At 36.5% G+C, this 13,038-nt stretch overlaps 1 protein-coding gene across 1 annotated transcript in view; it reads right to left on the reverse strand.

Annotated features, from left to right (window-relative positions):
• Positions 1-2,721: 2,721 nt before the first annotated feature.
• The window catches only part of ST13 (ST13 Hsp70 interacting protein), a 31,558-nt gene continuing 21,241 nt past the window's right edge, over positions 2,722-13,038 (reverse strand). Inside the window, exons 8-12 of the mRNA XM_039235510.1 lie at positions 11,829-11,931; positions 10,152-10,268; positions 8,835-8,883; positions 5,674-5,807; positions 2,722-4,733 (exon numbers count right to left, since the gene is read on the reverse strand). Coding sequence (XP_039091441.1) covers positions 4,605-4,733; positions 5,674-5,807; positions 8,835-8,883; positions 10,152-10,268; positions 11,829-11,931 — 532 coding nt within the window. The 3' untranslated portion in view covers positions 2,722-4,604. The remainder of the gene's footprint in view (positions 4,734-5,673; positions 5,808-8,834; positions 8,884-10,151; positions 10,269-11,828; positions 11,932-13,038) is intronic.

Consider the following 13,038-nt stretch of genomic DNA (forward strand, 5'->3'; position numbering starts at 1 on the left):
TCTTCAAAAGGAAATGTTGATTGGTCCTGGGGTATGGTGGGAAAACAAAAAGGAGCTGGAGAGCAAAGTGATCAGGTGCAGGTGGCATCATCCTCGTTAGCAACTAGTAAAGTCATTTCACCCTTTCGGTTTTCTCCTTTAAGTAACAGTGTTAGTTAATACAACTCCACTGTAGCAAGGATTACAAAAGCTAATTTATGTAAATGTATTTCATAAAATACTCAAGAAACACCTACATGTTGTCAAGAGAAGACTCAAACTACATAGAACCACAGAAACCACTTTCAACCTCTAACTTGGATTATACTGTGAGACACGCGTCAGGACTCCAACTTAACTCTACTGGGATGTCATTGCCATGTGTCTGTCAGTTTCAGTACCGCAGGCTTACCCTTTTAATACCAACGATGAGAGTTTTCTCATGTTTATTTTTGAGAGAAATAGAGGACCAAGTGGGGGCGTGGGTAAGAAGGGGCAGAGAGGAGACACAGAATCCCAAGCAGGCTCCATCCAGGCTCTGAGCTGTCAGCAGAGCCCCACGCCAGGCTCGAACTCATCAACGGTGAGATCATAACCTGAGCCAAAGTCGGAAGTTTAACCGACTGAGCCACCCAGACATTTTCATGGACTTCTCAAACTGGAAGCTCTCTCCTGTCAAGAGTATACTGGACCACGTAGCATACATATTCACATTTTATGAATACTTCTCCTTTATGTTGGTAATCAAGCACCATAGAATTCATCAGATTTCTCACTTGTAAGGCACCAACCCAGAGCAGATAGCATATCCATCTGTGTATTCTTTTGCATCGCCAGTGAACAAAAATATTTTGACCAAGATAGCATTATCTATTCTACTGAAAACACTACAAAATCGCTGTCATGAGTACACAGCAAAAAAAAAGTAGCAACTGCATACGCATACCACATATTAAATCTCCATGATTGTGATTTTTGAGGTTTGCAACTTATTCTAACCATTCACTTCTACATCTAATTTAGTACTCATAATTACATATTATTTTCCTTAGAGGGCTTCCTGAATTACAGAACTATCAAGTCCCCCATTATACAAACAGTATATAAATAATGTGTTTTTACACCCATGCCATCCACTACAAAACGAATGAAAGAAACCTACTCAGAAATTAGTTCATATATGGTGTTTCTACACTGGCAGATTTATGGTCCGGTTACTTACACTACAACCTGACAATGTCCTGGTGATCTGGGGGAGTACTTAAAGCCATTTTAATTATATACCAGATAACTAGATTTTCAGAACTACATACATGTATTTTACACTAGTACTATTTACCTCCTTGCCTACTCTGACTTTAATACTTAAGAGTGGAAGTGTAACATTAAGATTTCACCTAAAGAGAATGTCAAAATTCTCATAAACAACTTCATAGAAAATGGTTAATTCACACTCCCACCAGCACTACACACAAAAAAAACTCAATTGCCAAGAGATTTACAACTTCCACCGATTGACTGTTTACTCTTTCAAAAGACTAATGGCTATTTTAGTATTTGTTGCCTATTTACTTCAGGGTATTTTCCTCCACAAACAATGCAAATAAGCATACTATATTGGTTATAAATACCAAACTTTAAAATTACTACACCATAATTTTTAAAACTAGTTTTTCTTGTCCCCATTCTTGGGCCTGTCACAAGTGTTCTGAGCACTTAAGCACTGCTACGCCCTTTACTATTTGGAGAAATTTGTTGTGCGCACACATCAGTCCACCCAATGATGTATGAGACTCCTTAACCATTCCTCTTCAAATTTCTTCCCCATTTTTTGAAGTAATGAACAATACTGCAAAAAGCAACCTTCCATGGAGGGCAGCAGGGCATCGAATTTAAGAGGAAAACCCTGGGGGCAGGGGAAGGAGGAAGATATTTGAAGGACAAGCCTCTTGAGAATACCAGCTTTACAAATCAGCAGGGGTGTTAACTTGGGCAATTTCCCTTTTATTATAGTTTTTTAAATGTTTATTTTTGAGAGTATGAGCAGGGGAGGAGAGGGAGGAGAATCCCAAGCAGGCTCTGCACTGCCAGCATGGAGCCCAAAGCAAGGTGAAACTTGAGTTGTGAAACCATGATCTGAGCCAAAACCAAGAGCCGGACTCTTAACTAAGCCACCCAGGCATTCCAACTTGGGCTGTTTAAGTGCTTCAGTTTCCTCAACTGTATAAAACGGGAATAAGAGCACTTAAGGTGGTCCTTTCCTGGCACCCTCTCTGGTCTCCTCAGGCTAGAAGATGATCATCAGAACAAAAACTTTTGGACTCATAAAGGGAAGCTGCCTTCTGAGTACGGCAAAACAGTGTACCTCTCAACTGCTACCTGAAAGAAAAGTAAAGCTCTGTTTAACATCTAATGTATTCTTACTAAGTCACTGTTAACAGCGCTTTATAAACTAAAGCCTACTGTGTCCAGCAAATAAGGTGAGTGCTAAAGACATAAAAACAAAAAACAGAACATGTATTGGGGGAAAAAAAAAGTGGGGGGTCAATATCCAGTTTGAAACCATAGTTTATTTTTAATGTAGCTGGAAATCCAATAACTATATTTTTAAGCAGAAAAAAAACCTCCTTTTCCTTCTTATAGCACTGTTAGCACAAGAAACACTTTTGGTTTAGAAATGATACTGAGTTTCTATGAAAATGAATGTACTTTGTATTTGTGAACTTAAAAGCACAGGACACATTTTCTGAAGACCAATTTTACTTTTACCCATTTACGGTAATATTTGCAACATTAAAATGTAGTTAAGGAACCCAAAAGGAACTGGTCTTCTTGAGTTATTAACAGCACACATTAGAAATTTTGAGAGAACACACATTAACAACAAAAAAACACTGGCAAGCTCAACGCAAGTTATATGCTGAGTATTTTAAAGGGTTTAAAAAGCATGCTCAGTTAGCATACAGCCTTTTCTCGCTTATATAACAGATGCATTTCTATCTGCTTGTGTACAGCAAAGGATGAGAACCTGAATCAACTTATGACTCCAGAAACGTGCTATTTCAGAAAAGTATTCCATGAAATTTTCTTCACTGCTCCCACCACTGATTCTTAAAATAAGAAAGAACAGAGGATCTCATCCCTTGAAACTGTTTTTAAACACCAGCACTTTAAATTGAAAGACAGGCAGAAACCTAACAGTTCCTGGTATAGTGCCTGGACTTAGTCTTAATGTTAAGAGTTGAATGTACAACAGAAAATCTATCATTTCTTTATCCTTGAAGAGAGGGAGGGAGAAAAAGGAGAGGTGGGGATATGGTGCAGTATTTAAGAGCAGTACAGTGCTCAAAATACCATCAACTCCACAATGAAGACCCATGGATCTCAATAATTTTATAATTCATGTTGGACCAAAAAGTTTAGTTCTCCCTACATGTATCAATGAATTCAAACCTCATGCTTTCCAAAACATGAAGATGAATAATGTAAGATAAACTGCAATTGCAAAAGGTATTTCCTAAGTAGAGGACTAAACACCAAAGGGAATCCCTCCTTTTGATATAAGCTTTCACTGAAGTGGAAACCTAATACTTAAATATGAAATCTCTTGGCCAAGTAAGAAACTATAGCTGTTATGGGTATTACCTTCTATAATCATTATATGTATTACATATTAAATTAAACCCAGCATTACATATGCTTGCACAATTACGCTGTGAATGAGGATAGAAGTGATGGTGCCAGTGAAAAAAGACTATCTTTAGCCAAAAAAGAATAAGGGGATGGGGAGGCAAAAACAAGTAGAAAGCACACAAAAAGATGGGCCATTTTCTGACCATTCTAAACACACAAATATAAGAAGAAAAGTATTCCCTTATTTCCCCTGTGTGGAAATAATGTGAAACATTTATTTTCTGTATCACACAAGAACACAGCTAAGTAATCCAACTCTACTGCAGCATTATAACAATCATCCCTTCACCACAGTGTAAGATTTAAATGCATCTGCACAAGCATGTGTGCCATGTTAAAGGAGAAAGGTTGCTGCTGCCCTGCCAAGAACTTCCAGCCCCTACCCAGGTCCTACTGCAACACTGGTGGTCCCAATGGTTTTATCGAAATAAATCATGTTTAAAAAATAAAGCATTTATAAAGACAAGTCAAAATACCTCAGTAACCATATACCCAACTCAAACTTCATCTATTTAAGTGTTATATTTGCCTCTCCCTATAAGCCTTTATTTCACTCAAACTGAGCAATAAAATCTTCCATACTGAAGTATCTTCCTTGCCCAACTAATCCAATGGAAAAAAACAAATCATTAGTAAAGAAAAATGTAGGGATTAACACACCCTTTTAATATGTTTTTAAATATTTTTAAGGTTTAAAAAGTGTTTAAAGTTTGTAATTCCTAGTAGGAAAACATCATCTGAATGAAAACCCTAATGGCAAACCACTGTAAAATGTCTCATTGCATGTGGGGCAGAGGGGTAGGGATTATCTTCACAGCACCCCAGCTTTCTCCATGAGAAGGTCAGAGGTACACTGGTTTGTATTATTGCGACATCCAATGGTGATCAAAGTTGCTTTTCCTTCAGCAAGGGCTTTATTTGTCAGAAGGGCATTATGCTTGACCTCCAAATTTGGCTGACAATTTACTGATGAGATTCATAACCTTTGGGTTGCTCTGATATTTTGACATATTTGCTGGGTTCTGGGCCACATCCTGGAAGGCCACCATAACTTCTGGATCCTGCAAAGAAAGGCAATGTGTTTTTCTCAGTATTTAAGAAAGAGTTCTGTGGTTTACTAAATCCTAGCTCTATTTAAACTGATGATTTTGTTAGACAAGTTAAATGAACTTTTGGATAAGTCCCCCAAGTATAAATATTACTAATGTGCACTTCAAAGTCAAAAACCAATTATGCCACTTTAGATAATTAAAAAAAGCATACACAATTTTGATAAAATGGACAACTGAATTAGGGATGCTTAGATGGCTCAGTTAAGCGTCCAATTCTTCATCTCGGCTCAGGTCATAATCTGTTTGTGGGATCAAGCCCTGTGTCAGGCTGTGTGCTCTCCTCTCTTTCTGTCCCTCCCCTGCTCATGCTCTCACTCTCTCTCTAAAAATAAACTAGGGGTGCCTGGGTGGCTCAGTCAATTAAGGGTCCAATTTTGGCTCCAGTCATGATCTCACAGTTCGAGTTTGAGCCCCACGTTGGGCTCTGTGCTGACAGTTCAGAGTCTGGAGCCTGCTTCAGATTCTGTATCTCTCTCTCTCTCTCTGCCCCTCCCTCCCCTGATCACACTTTCTCAAAAATAAATAAAAATATTAAAAAAATTAAACTTACACATATAAAAAAAAGGATAGCTGAACCACTAAATTCTACTCGTGAAACTAATATTACATACAATACTATTATGTTAACCAATTAGAATTTAAAAACTAAAATATAAATAAATCTGGACATAAACTATTACAGACTAATAGTATTGTATTACAAACTTATTTTTAATAACTTAAGCTACTCATTCTGAAAAAAGAAAAAGAACAGAACTGTATAATGAGCTATTTGGGAATTCTGACAAGTTAACACATGGATTAACAGAGTGACCTTTGTCTCTACTTAGAATTAATGAAAGAAATGCCTTAGTGATACACAGCCCAACTTTGTTCTTCCAAGCCTTACCTGCATGGCTGCAAGAACCTCTGGGTCACTAAGGATTTCATTGAGCCCAGGCATTCCTGCCATTCCAGGCATTCCCCCTGCCATTCCAGGCATGCCTCCAGGAAAATTACCAGGCATTCCCCCAGGAAAGCCACCTGCAAGAATAAATGAAGTAACTGTACAGACACCAGCCATATTCTCAAGTAGTAATAGCACATTATCTCCTTCCAATGAAAATCACACACATTCAGTACAAGCGCATGCAAAAAGAACGAGGGGGCTACCAAGCACAAAGTTGTCTTAACATTCTAATTGGATGTAAACAAGATAAAATTTTACCTTCAAATTTGCTCCTAAAAAAAAAATCATCCTGTAAATCAACTTTACTACCTTTTGCATTTATTTTTTCTAGTAATTAAAACTGTTAAAGGAATTAACTAACCTTACCTTAAAGAGAAAGCTAACAGTCCCTGGAATTACAGAACTAAGAAGTTTAGTAAAATCATCTCAGTCATCTTATTTTCTCATTCTTTAATACTATGTGTTTCAACTTCAAGTTCTAATTTGTAAAGACTTTGTTTTTAAACTATATTCCTCTAGATCAGTCATTCTTTAAAGAACTACATGAAATACTCGTTATAAAAAGCTGTGGATTTCTATCTCCACCCTAGACACAACCAAATTCTGTGAAAGTGAAAATGTGCATTTTTAACAAGCACTCCTGGTATTCTTTATACTGAGAACTACAGCAAAAAATATTTCATTCTCCCAGTATATTTTTAGATTATAAACCCAATTATCTTCTTCTCAATTGTTCACTACCATAAACCTTTTATGTCTACTGGAGATATTCTGAAATCACAATTACACCAATATAGACATCTATAAGGGAAATACACTTTATGTTAATGTAGCTTACAGATCAAGAGTGACTACACATAAGCCAGAGTAAAGAAGAAAAACATGTAGAACAAAGGCATTTCCTCCTGGCTCAACAATTTAAAACATGCCCATAAACAGCTAATAATCACAGGTAACAGGATCTAAGAGAGCCTGAAAAAAACTACTGGCTTCTCTTGCTGCCCGACTGAAAAAGTAGTTTCTACCCATAAAATAAATAACTGGCCCAAGGTAAAAGAGTTAACCAGTCTGCTTATCAAATCTAGACAATAAAATCCACATAATAAAAAAATTATCTCTAGTACTAATTTACACTACTGGTTGTTTTCTAAAGCAAAGATACTAGATACAAGATTATTTATATCTTGGGGCACCTGGGTGGCTCAGTTGGTTAAGCGTCCGACTTTGGCTCAGGTCATGATCTCACAGTTTGTGGGTTCGAACCCCATATCAGGCTCTGTGCTGACAGCTAGCCCAGAGCCTGGAGCCTGTTTCAGATTCTGTGTCTCTCTCTCCCAGAAATAAAAATTTTTTTTAATTTTTTAAAAATTAAAAAAAAAGGATAATATATATTTTAAGCAGAATGTAAGCTATGAACTGCATTTTCTTGCTTTTTCTTCAAACAGCAAGTCATCCCCAATAGATGTTCTCTCTTTTTACTTGGGTAGTACATGACCTTTCAGAATAAAGGCTATCTTTTCTAGCCTGTGACCATGTAACTTAAGTTGCAGCCAGTGGCATGAAACTATATTAGGGGGTGTGCAGCTACCTCTGTAAACCTTCTTTCAGAGAACTGATTACTATTAAAACAGCTGAAGGCAGCAGATTCCCCATCAGAATTACAAACTTAAAAAACCTCTTCCTGGTCTTTAAATTTCACACTGTCTCATTCAGTAAGTATTCAAACTGTTCCTGCAGTGCCTCTTTATCTGCTCTTCTACTTGTATCATTCATATAGGCTAGGCCTCTGCTATCATTGAAGACTCTGCCACTCTAGTAACTTCCAATCATTTGACATTTACAAAAAAGAGCTTATATTATTTTTATATTAGACACAAAATATTTTTATGCATATTTCCATAGTGATTTTACCTAGTATCTCATGAATATCAACGTGCAACAGAAAAAAATCCAATTGTGACGATTTAGAAATACTTAGAATACATCATAATTCTTACTCAATCTCTCTTAAAGAAGTACAATGCTAATACCTCAATAAACGCTAGCAATTATAAAAATGTATCCTGCTCTGGGGTGGGCGTCTGACCCTTGATTTCGGGGCTCAGCTCATGCCCTCACAAGTTGTGAGATTGAGCCCTATCTTGGGCTCTGTGCTAGGTGTGGAGCCTACTTAAGACTCTCTTTCCTTCTCCTGCCCCTCCCCACATGAGCATGCATGGGCACTCTCTTAAAAAAAATATACTGCTCACACCATCAACAACAGCCAAAGTATGGAAAGAGCCAAATGCCCTTTTCATCTGTTGATGAACAGATAAAGAAAATGTGGTGTGTATATACATACACACACACACACACACACACACACAATGGAGTATTACTTGGCAATCAAAAAGATGAAATCTTGCCATTTGCAATTACATGGATGGAACTAGAGAGTATTATGCTAAGTGAAATTATTCAGAGACAAATATCATATAACTTCCCTCATATGAGTAAAGTTATGCCTGAGCAGGGGAGGGTCAGAGAGAGAGGGAGATACAGAATAGGAAGACAGGCTCCAGGCTCTGAGCTAGCTGTCAGCACAGAGTCCGACGCGGGACTCGAACCCACGAACCGTGAGATCATGGCCGGAGCTGAAGTTGGACACTTAGCCGACTGAGCCACCCAGGTGCCCCCATAGGAGACTCTTAAATATGGAGAACTGGAGGGGTTGTGGGAGGGGGGAATGGACTAAATGGGTAAGGGGCATTAAGCAATCTATTCCTGAAATCATTGTTGCACTATATGTTAACTAACTTGAATGTAAATTTTAAAAAATAAATTAAACAAAAATTAAAAAAAAAATAAATTTTGTAAAGTAAAAAAAATTAAAATTAAAAATATTAACTATAAAAAAACATACTGCTCAAGTGTGAGAAAAATAATTAACATACTGTATTTCCAGTAACATAACATTTTAAATGAGAATGAAACTTTCTAGAGGCTAACATTCTAAAGACTTTTTTTTGATATTCTAGAGACTAATAGTACTAAATAGACCTATTTGAGCCCCCAAATTCTCCAATTAATTTACAATACTGTTAAATTTTCTTTGAAAATACCTGGGAAAGAGCCATACTGAGCTCCTGACTGTCGTCTGGCTTCTTCCTCCTTTAATAACAAAAGAGAGAAAAAAATGATATAATGGGGGTGTGTGGTGATAGTGGTTAGGAGTCTGCAAAACCATGCAAAAAAACTGTAAAATCAGCTAGTCAGAGGCATAACAAGTTTCAAGCAATATTGGACTAAAGGACATGCCCCATCATCCCCCTCTCCAAAATTTTCTAGCTAGGTTGTCAATGAGCATTACTTTTGGTAGTGTAGTCTAGTGTGTTATCTCTACTTGGGGTAGAAAAAAAAACCACATAACAATTGGAAAGCACTTTTACAGTACTGATGTCTGTCCATGCTCACGCAAAGTGTAAATTCTTAACACTGTTAAAACTCCAAAATGAAAGCACATGGTTAAATGACAGTCAAAACTGCCACGGACTTTTGTTTCCCAGGTTCGTCTTTTCCATACTCTCTCCACATAACTTAGTATTACCAGAGAGTTTCCAATCTGTTTTTATAATTTCCAACAAATATATACAAATTTCCCTCATAACCAATTAAAAAATCATGAAGGATATGTAATTGTAAAAATTACATTTTGACTATAAACTATAATCCTAAAAATTAAACCTGATGTCTTAAAAACATTTATTGTTATATGATTTCCTTAAATCCAACTAATTACAAATTAGTTTTATTAATTTTGTTAAATTATTAATATTTAATATTAAGTGATGAAAAATTAGGACGTCATGTTATGTAATTATAACATAGCTTTACATCCTTTTAATTCAACAACGTTGGAAATAACTAGATGGAAACTGAGAGCATCAAATGCAAAAAGCTAATATATAGAAAAAAATAGAAGAAACAAGAACAGTAGGAGTATTGTGGATGAATTAAGAATAACTTTCCTTATATCTAAATTTTATGACTTTGTAACTAAAAATAAAAAATACCTAGAGTCTATTTTAAATAGCTATGAATCCACTATTAGAACAGGACTCATAAAACTCAACAAATCAAGGCAAGCATCCACAAATAAATAAATACTGACAAGTTTGAATTACCTCACCCCCCCCCCAAAATCACTAATTTCAGCAGGACACAACAAGAATATAAACTAGATATATAAGCGCACTTAAGAATTTAAGGACATAAAATACCTCTTACAAATTAGGTAACAAAGGAAGGAAAAACTCTGTAAGTTTCATCATTAGTCTACAGAACTGCAGTCAACATTAAGTAGAGCTAGGAATTAGACTGATATACTAAAACTCTAATTTGCTGTATTTCCCTTAATGGTTTAGCTACAGAAACTTTACCCTCTGGGCTCTCTCATGTTCTTCCCGAGCCTTCTTAACCCTTTCTATTCTTTCTTTGATCTCTCGCTCTTCACGTTTTCGCTCATACTTTCTCCGATGTTCAGCAATTTTCTGGGCCTATGGGGGGATAAAAAAAAAATCACAGATAAATGTTTTCTTTAGAAGGTGAGTAAGGACCAACCCCAACCACCAGTTTTGTTAAAGAATCATTTTTCTTTACGGAGAGGTGTTAAAATTCAACACAGTTCTGAATGACAAGATTTACCTTACAGGAAAATACATAACTCAGACTTTAACAAGTTCATGTGAAATAAAAGAAAGAGGATGAGATTCTAAGTTAGAAAGGTTATAAATTTCAAACAAGCAACTAGTCAAGGATGACAATTAGGTTTCCAATTGCACAATTCTTGCCTGATGCCTGCCATTGCAAGGTAGAGACTGGGAATGTACACACTAGTTATTTGCCACAGTCTATCTATACTTAAGTTTTCTCACCCATAAACTGAGGGGGTGGTGGACAGGAGAAGAAAAATACTGAAGTCTTACAGAATGCTGCAAAGACTAAGAGAAAATAAACGTACCAGGTACTAGCACATAGCCAGGGCCAAATATGTGCAATCTATTATTTATTCAGAAAATAAATTTGAGGTCATATTCAGTTGTTACTTCTGCTTGTTTATGATTATTTTTTAAGAGTCTCAGGGCACCTGGGTGGCTCAGTTGGTTAAGCGTTCAATTTTGGCTCAGGTCATGGTCTCACAGTTCATGAGTTCGAGCCCCACGTCAGGCTCTGGGCTGATAGCTCAGAGCCTGGAGCCTGCTTTGGATTCTGGGTCTCCCTCTCTCTGTTCCTCCCCCACTAGCACTCTGTCTTTGTCTCAAAAATAAAGATTTAAAAAAAATTAAGAATCTCATGTTCTATGGGTACCTGGGTGGCTCAGTAGGTTGAGCATCTGAGTCTTGATTTTGGCTCAGATCATGATCCCTGGGTCATGGGATCAAGCCCATGTCAGGGTTCTGTGCTGAGCATGGAGCTTGCTTAAGATTCTATCTCATAAAACAAACAAACAAACAAACAAACAAATAAAAGAAGGCTCTGTGTTTACAGCAGAGAACCCAATGCAAGGCTCAAACCTACAAATCGTGAGATCATGACCTGAGCTAAAGTCCTATGCTTAACCAACTGAGCCACCTGGGCGCACCTTAAAATAATTATCTTAAAACAAAATTATTTTAGTTTTTGAATTTAATATTATCATTTTTAAAAGGACGAAACTTGCTGCTTCCACAAGGGCCTCAAACATTATACAGTGGCTGCATACATCGACAATATAAAAAGACAGGCCAAACACAACCCTGGGTCACATTTTACAGGTTTTCTATTTCTTTCCTTGCTATAAATTTGATGCCTCCTTTCTCATTTCTTATCTTCTGGTTATGAGTCTATCACAGGCTTGCAAACCAAAGTAACAGAGCTTGCTGTAATGCAGCCAGAGAAATAAAGGCATGACAACGTAACGACATTTCCTGAGTTGAGCAAAAACATCAGTGATTACAGATGAAAATATCCAAATGTCTGTTTCTTCGTATGTTCTGCAAGTAAATAACCGCAAAGGGCTGAGTACTAGAGCCACAGGACATCACAGTAATGCCATTCCTTTCTGTACTTTAACATACCCTTGGCTGAACTTCTTTCAACATTGCACTAGCATCTTCATCATAATCCAGTTTACAAGCAAGGGCAAGATCATGAGCTGCTTCTTCCCAGTGGCCCAGAAGTCTGAAATAGATTAAATTCATTTTATGCATATCCACTCATGTGGCATGGTGTCTTTCTTCCTTATTAAAAAAAAAAGGTTTATTACAAGAAGAAATTTAAAATTAAATATCTGCAAGTATAAACCAATACAATTACTATGTTCTACTCTATAAAAACTTGGGAGATTAATTTCCTTCTTGGTAACTGTAAAGCTGCTCTTCTAAAAGATATCTTAAAAAATTACCTTAATTCAAAATATCATAAAATTTTTCAAAATTATGTAGTGCTACAATTTTCAAACTCATTAAACAATGTCCATTCCTTAGAAGCAGGACTAACATAATGTATATTTAGTATGCTATAAAGACAGAAGATAAAACAATACATGTGTGCACATTTTATTGAAAGAGGAGAAACATAAATCAGAAAATAAAGATTGATGGGAGAAGGTAAGAACGGAGTAGAGGGAATAGCCACAGAAATGAGATTTCTCTGGGTGTATCTGTTAACTCAGTTTTGACTCTTCAAACATGGAAGTGTTTTATACATGTAGAAAATGAAAACTGAATCAGAAAAAACAGAAATAAAGCAAACATAAAACCTGGCTACAAACAGGAAAAAAAAAAAAAAAGGCTGTTTATCACATTGAGCAAAAAGCATACAGAAAAAAGTCAAGTAAATTTTAAAACAGTATTTTGAGGGGCACCTGGGTGGATCAGTTGGTTGAGCGTCCAACTTCCACTCAGGTCATGGGTTCAAGACCTCCATCAGGCTCCGTACCAACAGCTCAGAGCCTGTTTGCTTCAGATTCTGTCTCCCTCTCTCCCTGCCGCCCCCCTCATGCTCTCTCAAAAATAAAAAAAACATTAAAAAAAATTTTTTTAAGTACTTTGTATAATCTTAATTGGGATATAGTCTAAGGATAAAACTACAACAAACACAGTAACATTCAACTTTGCTTAGGGAGTATATTTTTAAGGTAGGGCTGTAAAACAATTCTATGTATGTTATCAAATAACAAGTAAATACATCATAGATAAGGATTTTGAGTCGAAGAGGATAGTGTCAAAAAATGCAAAATAAAAGGGAAAACATTTAATATTGAATTTTAATTGAAAATATCAGTAT

The sequence above is a fragment of the Hyaena hyaena genome, unplaced genomic scaffold (assembly GCF_003009895.1).
Source record: "Hyaena hyaena isolate Hyena2069 unplaced genomic scaffold, ASM300989v1 scaffold_4, whole genome shotgun sequence".
Classification (NCBI taxonomy): Eukaryota; Metazoa; Chordata; class Mammalia; order Carnivora; family Hyaenidae; genus Hyaena; species Hyaena hyaena.